The sequence below is a fragment of the Pseudophryne corroboree genome, chromosome 4 (genome assembly GCF_028390025.1).
Source record: "Pseudophryne corroboree isolate aPseCor3 chromosome 4, aPseCor3.hap2, whole genome shotgun sequence".
NCBI classification, from domain to species: domain Eukaryota; kingdom Metazoa; phylum Chordata; class Amphibia; order Anura; family Myobatrachidae; genus Pseudophryne; species Pseudophryne corroboree.
Window position 1 is genome coordinate 211,080,785 of NC_086447.1, and position 10,196 is coordinate 211,090,980.

The window sequence follows — 10,196 nt, forward strand, 5'->3', positions numbered from 1 at the left end:
TGGTACCAGGGGGTCATAGCAGGGGGGGGGGGGGTGCAATATTGGAATGTTAGGATACAAGAGATATTGGAAAGTTCCAAAAGTCATTTAATTCTTATCAGTGAGTGGGGGAGTTTTATGGCCCCAAAACCAGTTCTGGCAGACCCTGCCACATCTAGGGGGTTAGGACAGGAAGTGCAGGGGGATTTTAGCAAAAGGAACAAAGCACAGGACAGTTCAGTGTGAGCTGAGGACTGAGATGGAGGGCACAGGCTAGTGTCCAGGAGAAACGCAGTCTGGGGACTGTGGAACAAGCATCTATAACTCCACAGTCCCTGGCATTATGGAACAGCATGTAGGTGCTGCTAGGAAGAGCAAGAGATATCCAGAATTGCAGTGTGAGAGAAGTTACAGCATGAACAATCATTGGAAGAAATAAAGGGTATATTCACCTTCAGGGGTACCCAAGAAACAGGACGGGAGGTGTGAGTCTGCGGGAGAGGACGAGCTGGGTGAGTGATAGGAAATCACGTTTGGCGGAAGGCCCCCAGTAACGTGTCCATGAGAGATCCCGTTTAGATAGAGCCCCTAGCGAATGGGGGAGAGCACACTGAAATGAATCTCAGTTTGCGGAAGCCGCATTACTGATTCCCAGAGACTGCGCTGGTATGTACTGTACTGTAATGCTGCCACATCACTGTAAATGCTGTTATTGCCAGTGAAGCAAATGAAAGGAGATGTAACCTGATGGAACCCATATGAATATTATGCTGGAGAGAAGAAAAAGAAGTTAAATGTTACGGTCGTGATTACCCTGTCTGAACTGTGAATAAACTGCTTGCTTATGTGATGACACGGCCTGGCGTGCAATGCTTTTAAAATCACTGATGGCCCGGCCGCTGCCCAGCTATCACACTAAGCCCTATTAGGGTACTTAGTTTGTGACCTAGCTAAGTTTGTATATTATCTATAGGACGCTGTGTGGCTGTCTCCAATATACTCCAAGTCTCTCTAGAAGGGCTCTGTGTGGGTTAACTGTGCTTTTAACGAGAGAGAGAGAGAGAGAGAGAGAGAGAGAGAGAGAGAGAGAGAGAGAGAGAGAGAGAGAGAGAGAGAGAGAGAGAGAGAGAGAGAGAGAGAGAGAGAGAGAGAGAGAGAGAGAGTTCTTTTACATTTATCATGTCAAAGGAGTGTGTATCATGCACAGCTGAGTGCTTTTCTCAATCTGGGGGATCTCTACAGTGTACTCAGGAGAGTACACATTCTCAGGCTAGTGGATCAGAACCTGTATGGTTAGATTCATTAAAAGGGATGATTTCAAGTGTTTCAAACAAATTGTCCCAAACTGAAAAGGAGACGCAATATTTAAGGCAATCTGTAGATAACCTGATGAATAGAGATTCAATGGTTATTCTGGTGCCTCAGTCCCCTGCTATTTGTCCACAGAAGCGTACTCTGGCCCAAATTATGCAGGCTGATACCGATAATGATGAAGATGTATCAGACCCAGAGGAGGGTGATCCTGCACATTCCTGATAAGGTGTCAGAGGACAAGGAGGAATCTTATTTTAATGTAATCTCAGAAATAAAATTCCCTATTTGAAGCAACTTGGATGAATCCTGACAAGAAGTTTCAGGTCCCAAAAAGGCTACTCATATCCTTCCCGTTTCCTCAGGATGACAGAAAGAAATGGGAAAACCCACCGATTGTTGACGCATCAGTTTCTAGGCTGTCACGTAAGATAGTTTTACCTGTTCCTGGGGCAGCTTCCTTGAAGGATGCTTCAAACCGCAAGATTGAGACTCTCAAATCTCTGTACACAGCTGTGAGGGTGGCCCAGAGACCCACTATATCATGTGCGTGGATCTCTAGTGCCATTGCAAAATGGTCAGGTAATCTAATTGATGGGTTAGATTCCTTATCCAGGGGGGAGATCATTTTACTCTTTCAGCATATACAGGTGTCGGCTAACTTTATGGTGGAGGCCATAAAGGAAATTGGTTTACTCAATGCACGCTCCACTGCTATGGCAGTATCGGCACGCAGGGGCTTGTGGCTAGGCCAGTGGACTGTGGACGCAGATTCCAGGAAAGGTGTGGAAAGCCTACCTTTCACAGGGGAAGACCTTTTTATGGAGATGAACTGGATACGTAAATATCCAAGGCTACGGCGGTTAAGTCTACATACCTTCCTTCCACAGCTCCCCCGGCTAGCAAATCCTACACTGTTACAACTCTGCTGTCCTTTTGGACAGCGAAGTTTAAGAACAATAGGGGTAAACCCAGAAAACCAGCAACTGCAGGTTCACAGTACCCCGGTTCTGCTTCCTCTAAGCCTTCAGCATGACGGTGGACCGCACTGCCTGGAAGAAAGGCAGGTGGGAACCCGTTTAAGATTCTTCAGTCACAGATGGGCAATGTCTTGCCAGGATCCCTGGATCATAAATCTTATAACCCAGGGCTACAGACTGGAGTTTCAGGAACTCCCACCTTGCAGATTCTTCAAATCAGGCTTACCAGCTTCTCAAGAAGCAAGTATGACTTTACAGGAAGCAATTCAAAAACTGATACGGACTCGGGTCATTGTTCCAGTTCCACTTCAGCTGCAAAGCCACGGTTATTATTCCAACCTGTTTGTGGTTCTGAAGCTGGACGGTTCGGTAAGGCCCATTTTAAATCTCAAGTCGTTGAACTACGGGTGTTCAAGTTCAGGATGGAGTCTCTGAGAGCGGTGATCTCAGGTCTGGAAGAGGGGGAATTCATGGTGTCTCTGGATATCAAAGATGCGTACCTTCATATTCCGATTTGGCCGCCTCATCAGGCTTATTTAAGGTTTGCATTACAGGACTGTCACTACCAGTTCCAGGCCCTGCCATTTGGCCTCTCCACGGCACCAAGGGTGTTCACCAAGGTAATGGCAGAGATGATGTTTCTCCTCCACATTCAGGGAGTGAACATAATTCCATATCTGGATGATCTGCTGATAAAAGCTCCTTCCAGGGAGAGGTTGTTAGACAACATTGCCCTCTCAACCAGTCTACTCCAGGATCACGGGTGGATTCTGAACCTACCAAAATCTCATCTGGAACCAACACGGTAACTTCCATTCCTGGGGATGATACTGGATTCGGAGGCACAGAAGGTATTCCTTCCGTTGGAAAAGGCATTGGTGATCCAGTCGAGGGTGAGGGATGTTCTAAGGAAAATCCGGATATCGGTGCATCTATGCATTCACCTTCTGGGAAAGATGGTGGCCACTTACGAAGCGCTGCAGTACGGAAGGTTTCACGCAAGTCCCTTCCAGCTGGATCTGTTGGACAAATGGTCCAGATCGCATCCTCACATGCACCAGAGGATCCATCTGTCTCCAAAAGCCAGGATTTCTCTTCTGTGGTGGCTTCAGACTTCTCATCTGACCGAAGGCCGGAGGTTCGAGATTCAAAATTGGATTCTGCTAACCACAGCCGCAAGCCTCAAAGGTTGGGGAGCAGTCACCCAAGGGGAATAGTTCCAAGGAAAATGGTCAAGTCAGGAAGCCATTCTTACGATCAACGTTCTGGAACTAAGAGCCATATACAACACCCTTCTACAGGCATCGCATCTTCTTCAAGATCAGGCCATTCAGGTTCAGTTGGACAATGTGAAGGCAGTAACGTACATAAACCGACAAGGCGGAACGAAGAGCAAAGCAGCAATGTCAGAGGTAACAAGGATTCTCCTCTGGGCAGAAAGACACGCTCTCGCATTGTCCGTGATCTTCATTCCGGGAGTAGACACCTGGGAAGCAGACTTCCACAGCAGACACCACTTCCACACGGGGGAGTGGGGCCTTCACCCGGAGGTGTCCGGGAGCTTGACACGTCGGTGGGGAATGCCACTAGTCGACATGATGGCCTCTCGCCTCAACAAGAAGCTCAAGCGGTATTGTTCCAGGTCGATGGACCCACAAGCAGTGGCGTTGGATGCTTTGGGTCATGGGTCTACCAGATGGTGTACGTGTTTCCACCACTCCCTTTGATCCCAAAAGGTTCTCAAAAGAATAAAAAGGGAAAACGTTCAAGCAATTCTCATTGCTCTGGACTGGCCAAGACGAGCCTGGTATGCGGATCTACTGGAGAAGCTCCTGGAGGACCGGCGGCCTCTACCTCTTCGCGAGGACCTTTTCCAACAGGGGCTGTTCCTCTATCAAGACTTACCACGGCTATGTTTGACGGCATGGAGGTTGAGCGTCAAATTCTAGCCCGGAATGGGATCCCCAATAGGGTTATTCCAACCCTGATCCAAGCCAGTAAGGGGGTAACATCTAAACATTACCACCGTATTTGGAAAAAATACGTCTCTTGGTGTGAGAACAGGAAAATTCATGCGACGGAATTTAAGTTGGGGCGTTTTCTCCTTTTTCTGCAGTCAGGTGTGGATGTGGGACTAGGTCTCCATAAAGGTCCAGATTTCGGCCTTATCCATTTTTTTCCAGAAACAATTGGCTTCTCTCCCTGAGGTTCAGACATTTTTGAAGGGGGTTCTGCACATCCAACCTCCCTTTGTGCCTCCTACTGCACCTTAGGATTTCAATGTGGTGTTGCCGTTCCTGCAATCGGATTGGTTTGAGCCTGACGTTGACGTCAAGTTTCTTACGTGGAAGGCCGTCACACTGTTGGCCTTGGCTTCTGCGTGGCGTGTGTCGGAGCTGGGGGCGTTGTCTCACAAAAGCCCCTATTTGATTTTTCATGAAGATAGGTCTGAACTCAGAACTCGTCAGCACTTTCTTCCAAAGGTGGTGTCTGCGTTTCATATCAACCAACCTATTGTTGTGTCGGTGCTTACCAACAACTCGGCTACTGCAAAGTCCTTGGATGTGAGGGCTTTGAAGATCTATGTGAAACGGACAGCTCCTCATCGGAAATCAGACTCGCTGTTTGTTCTCTATGCTCCCAATAAAATTGGGTGTCCTGCTTCAAAGCAGACTATTGCACGTTGGATCAGGCTTACTATCAATCATGCTTATTCCACGGCAGGTTTGCCATGTCCAAAGTCTGTACAGGCCCACTCTACTAGGTCGGTGGGTTCTTCCTTGGCGGCTGCCCGGGGTGTCTTGGCTTTACAGCTCTGCCGAGGAGCTACTTGGTAAGGTTTGAACACGTTTGCTAAGTTCTACAAGTTCGATACTTTGGCCTCTGAGGACCTTCAGTTTGGTCAGTCAGTTCTGCAGGAACCTCAGCACTCTCCCACCCGGATTGGGAGCTTTGGTACATCCCCATGGTACTAATGTGGACCCCAGTATCCTCTAGGACAGGGGTTCTCAAACTCGGTCCTCAGGGGCGCACACAGTGCATGTTTTGCAGGTAACCCAGCAAGTGCACAGGTGTATTAATTACTCACAGACACATTTTAAAAGGTCCACAGGTGGAGCTAATTATTTCACTTGTGATTGTGAGGAGACCTGCAAAACATGCACTGTGTGCGCGCCCCTGAGGACCGAGTTTGAGAACCCCTGCTCTAGGATGTAAGAGAAAATAGGATTTACCGGTAGGTAATAAATCTTTTTCTCATAGTCCGTAGAGCAGGCTTTTTCAACCACTGAACAACCGCCGCCACTGAGGGACAGGAAGGAGGACAGCTGACCGGTAGGGGCTAATATTTGTTGTTTTTTTTCTCCTGTGGGGAACAATAGGATTTATGTGGGGAGAATAAGGATTTATGGGGGGAACAATGTGAAGAATTCATGTGGGGTGCAATAGGATTTATGTAGGGAGCAATATGATTTATGTGGGGAGCAATGTGATTGTTTTTTCTGTGTAGGCCAATGTATGTGTGGATATTTTTTTTTACTGTGAGGGCCAATGTGTGGTTTTTTTTTGTTTTTTTCCCTGTGGGGAACGGATGGTGTGCCTTGGCAATTTTAAAATATTGTTTGGTGTGCCGCGAGTAAAAAAAAGGTTGAAAATCCATGCCTTAGAGGATACTGGGTGTCCGTTCAGTGCTTCGTTTCTTCCTGCTCCGTTACATGGTTAAGTATTGTTGGTTCAGCGGTTGCTGTTCCTGGTTTAAAGTTTGGTTAGCTTGGTTTTCCTCTAGTTTGTGTGTGCTGGTTCGGAATCTCACCACTATCCTTTTGTATCCTTCTCTTAAAGTATGTCCGTCTCCTCAGCACAGTTTCCTAGACTGAGTCTGGTAGGAGGGTCATAGAGGGAGGAGCCAGCCCACACTGTCAAATTCTTAAAGTGCCCATGGCTCCTCCTAGTGGACCCGTCTATACCCCATAGTACTAATGTGGACCCCAGTATAATCTACGGACTATGAGGAAAGGATTTACCGGTAGGTAATTAAAATCCTATTTTTTCAAACCTAGCCTGTAACATGACTGAAGATGATTGTTAGTAGTTTGGGGGAGATGTGTCAAACCTTGGAGAAAAATAAAGTTCCAACCAAGCAGCTTTTAACGGTCATTTTTCAAACACAGCTTGTAACATGGCAGTTACAAGCATATTGGTTAGTACGTCCTCTCTCTCCAAGGTTTGATAAAGCTCCACCATACACAGTTTTATACATTGAAGCTAAGATTTAGTTGCTAGGAGTTGCACCAAATAGTCTAACATAACATATTATTAGATCTAACTAGATTAAAAGGTATATTCGTGAAGATAAGCCTTTTATCCTGACATCTCTCAGCTTCTCTAAACATGATATACAGTGGCAATGGGGGGCCAACAAAGCTGGAGAGTCAAATCTCTATGTAGTTGCCATGTATGCTCATATTACTGAAAACTTTTGCCTGCAGCGAAGGGAAGAGAGAGAGAGAAAGAGAGAGCGAAAGAGAGAGAGAAAGAGAGAGAAAGAGAGAAAGAGAGAGAGGGAGAGAGAGCAAAAGAGAGAGAGGGAGAGAGAGCAAAAGAGAGAGAGAGAGAGAGAGCAAAAGAGAGAGAGAGAGAGAGAGCAAAAGAGAGAGAGAGAGAGAGAGAGAGCAAAAGAGAGAGAGAGAGAGAGAGAGAGAGAGAGAGAGAGAGAGAGCAAAAGAGAGAGAGAGAGAGAGAGAGAGAGCAAAAGAGAGAGAGAGAGAGAGAGAGAGAGCAAAAGAGAGAGAGAGAGAGAGCGAGAGCGAAAGAGAGAGCGAGAGCGAAAGAGAGAGCGAGAGCGAAAGAGAGAGCGAGAGCGAAAGAGAGAGCGAGAGCGAAAGAGAGAGCGAGAGCGAAAGAGAGAGCGAGAGCGAAAGAGAGAGCGAGAGCGAAAGAGAGAGCGAGAGCGAGAGCGAGAGAGCGAGAGCGAGAGAGCGAGAGCGAAAGAGAGAGCGAAAGAGAGCGAAAGAGAGCGAAAGAGAGCGAAAGAGAGAGCGAAAGAGAGAGCGAAAGAGAGAGCGAAAGAGAGAGCGAAAGAGAGAGCGAGCGAAAGAGAGAGTGGAGCGAAAGAGAGAGAGAGCCTTCCCCATATGGTCCAGGAATGGCGTAAAAACTGGAACAGTCCAGACCATACGGGGAGGCAGTAATCTCTCCCTCCCAGTCTCCACAGAGTCAACCAGAGGGGACAGCCACAGAGGTTACTGCAGGGAGCCAGGGCCGGATTTAGCCTTGGGGTACTTCAGACAGGGGGGCCCCGTTGGTGTGTGCGTGTGTTAGATTATGCATAACTCTCAACATGACCCATTCCAGGAGGGACAAAATACTCTCTACCTGGACTTCCCTCTCAGTATATGATTGGTGTCACATGTGTTGAACTATTTAATTGATAAGAAAGGTCTTTCAAGTTCAACACAGGTGATTGCAATCATAATTTAGAAGGAAGCCCAGGTAGAGAGCACTTTGTCCCTCCTGGGATGGGTCATGTTGGGATGTATGGATTATGTATATTACATTTAAACCAATGGTGTATATTAGATTTTATATTCATTTTAATGGTTTAATAATGCCTGGCTCCACCTAATTGAAAGACAACTATTTTATCCTCCCCTGGTTAGAAAGCTCCACCGGAATCTCATTATACCTCATACTCCTGTGTCTCTGCCTGCACTTCATACTGTCATGATCACATTCTGGCTGCCTGGTTCTTTTGCTGCATAAGAGGGAAAGCTGCTAGTGATGTCATTGTGTCCCGGCACAGTATGGGTGCCCAGGGAACAGTATGCACTGCACCCCCCCTCCCCCCTTACTCTGGCTATGTAGGGAGCCGGCCTGAACCAGCATTACATGGTCTGAGCCCGGGCCTGTTGGGGAGGCCTGAATCCCGCTGGAGGGAGAGAGGCAGCTGCAGAAGCAGTCAGTCCTCCTTCTCTCTCTCTCTCTCCCTGATCGAACGCACCTGTTCACCGCCCACCCCCCTGCTGGCGCACATCAGCCACCATGCGGCACTCCCCCATCCATGTGGCGCATGCGCAACAGTAACTAATATTTTTTTAATACTAGCTAAGGAGGGGAACTGGCCACACCTCCCTGCATTGGCCATGCCCCCTCCCAATACCTGGGCCCAGCACAGCTGTCAGCGCCCCTACCAACAGCCTCACAATATATCGGGAGCCCCATCATGGTAAATTGCTGTGGGAACACATTTCTTCTTGCTTTGCTACAATGACAATTACCACAGCAGTATGATAAATAGACCCAAGTCACCCACTAATGTGTGACCGCTGTATTACTCTTCTATTAAGGCGTGTTTTATAATCTTTCACTAAGGTAAATATTGTGTAACAGTTCCTGTAACTATACCATTACATGAATGAAAAGGAGTGATGTGTTACTTACTACTACTATACACTGAAACAATATGAATTGTTGCATAGAAACCATAGTAGAAACAGCATTTTCAAACAGGGGCTATTGTAAGTAAGGGAATCACAGATCAGACCACATTGTACAGAACGCTACGACTCATGGGAAAAAAAACAGGTGACTTTTATAACGAGGAAAATGGAAACAAACTGCATTTCTTTATTATGCTGTCAACAGTTTCACATACAGACAAGTCACCGCAAACTCTAATATACACTGAGCAATGTTTAGATTACTGCAAAAAAGAAACTTGAGTTTATTCAGATAACACCACACCCACTGCACAGTGGTACAAATATTTGTGCAGAGTGCCTTAAGGTGTCATACGGATGGGAGGACTGTAGCTGATCATTCCACAGAGCCAGCTCCAATAGCTCTGCTTTACTATATAACTCTGGCTATGAGAAGAGAGACCATGCTGCAAGCTACAAACCTGACAGGTTAAATGGAGACGCCTGGAATATTTATATTACATAGTCATATAACTCATTGCAAAATGATGATGCTTATAATTATTTATTAGTATTATAATATTATTTTAATTGTTATAAAAGTTGAAGGTAATATTATAATATTACCTGCTTGAGTGTTCCATTAGAATATGATCCATTGCTGTAGCTCTTATGTCCATTTTCCTGGGGAACACCCTTCTCCCTGCCTCCCTGGAGGGTCTGTGCATTGGAATGCCCATTAGCTTCACCGTTTGGCTGTAGGAAGGTCAGACCACAGGACCTCTGAAACTGGGCCACCAGCTGAGGATCCTGCAGAGAATTCAGCAGCAGCAGGGCCATGCTTTGTGTAATTCAAACAGGATAAGTAGTGATAGAACAGATTCAGCCCTCTCCTTGCCCTTTGATCAGCAAAGATACAGCAAAAAGAGTGTAGATCGTGGGAGAACAGGTGTACAGGGCGGTCCTAGTGCCTGCACACACCTTACACTGAATCTGTACCAGGCAGTAACACTTTCACTGCCAATGTCATCAAGCTTCAACACACACTTCATACAAAAAAGCAATCATGTAGCAGCTGACCCCTGCATGCTGCCTACAGAGACATGTCCAACCTGTTCTGCTTGTACTCAAGTGCAGGACAGGTATGGAGGACAGCAGGCGAGGAGTGTCTGTGCCACCAGCTGCAATAACAGGACCATGGATTCATTGTTTAGACCAGTGGTTCTCAAACTCGGTCCTCAGGACCCCACACAGTGCATGTTTTGCAGGTAACCCAGCAAGTGCACAGGTGTATTAATTACTCACTGACACATTTTAAAAGGTCCACAGGTACAGCTAATTATTTCACTTGTGATTCTGTGAGGAGACCTGCAAAACATGCACTGTGTGGGGTCCTGAGGACCGAGTTTGAGAACCTGTGGTTTAGACAAAGGTTACACTACGTTTTTAAAGTTTATTGCAGAGGTTCTCAAACTCGGTCCTCGGGGGCCCACACAGTGCATGTTTTGCA

The 10,196-nt window shown here is 46.8% G+C and overlaps 1 protein-coding gene across 1 annotated transcript in view; it reads right to left on the reverse strand.

The window, feature by feature from the left end:
- SGPP2 (sphingosine-1-phosphate phosphatase 2) overlaps window positions 1-9,838 on the reverse strand; it is a 98,970-nt gene extending 89,132 nt beyond the window's left edge. Inside the window, exon 1 of the mRNA XM_063915909.1 lies at window positions 9,314-9,838. Coding sequence (XP_063771979.1) covers window positions 9,314-9,526 — 213 coding nt within the window. The 5' untranslated portion in view covers window positions 9,527-9,838. The remainder of the gene's footprint in view (window positions 1-9,313) is intronic.
- Window positions 9,839-10,196: the final 358 nt, after the last annotated feature.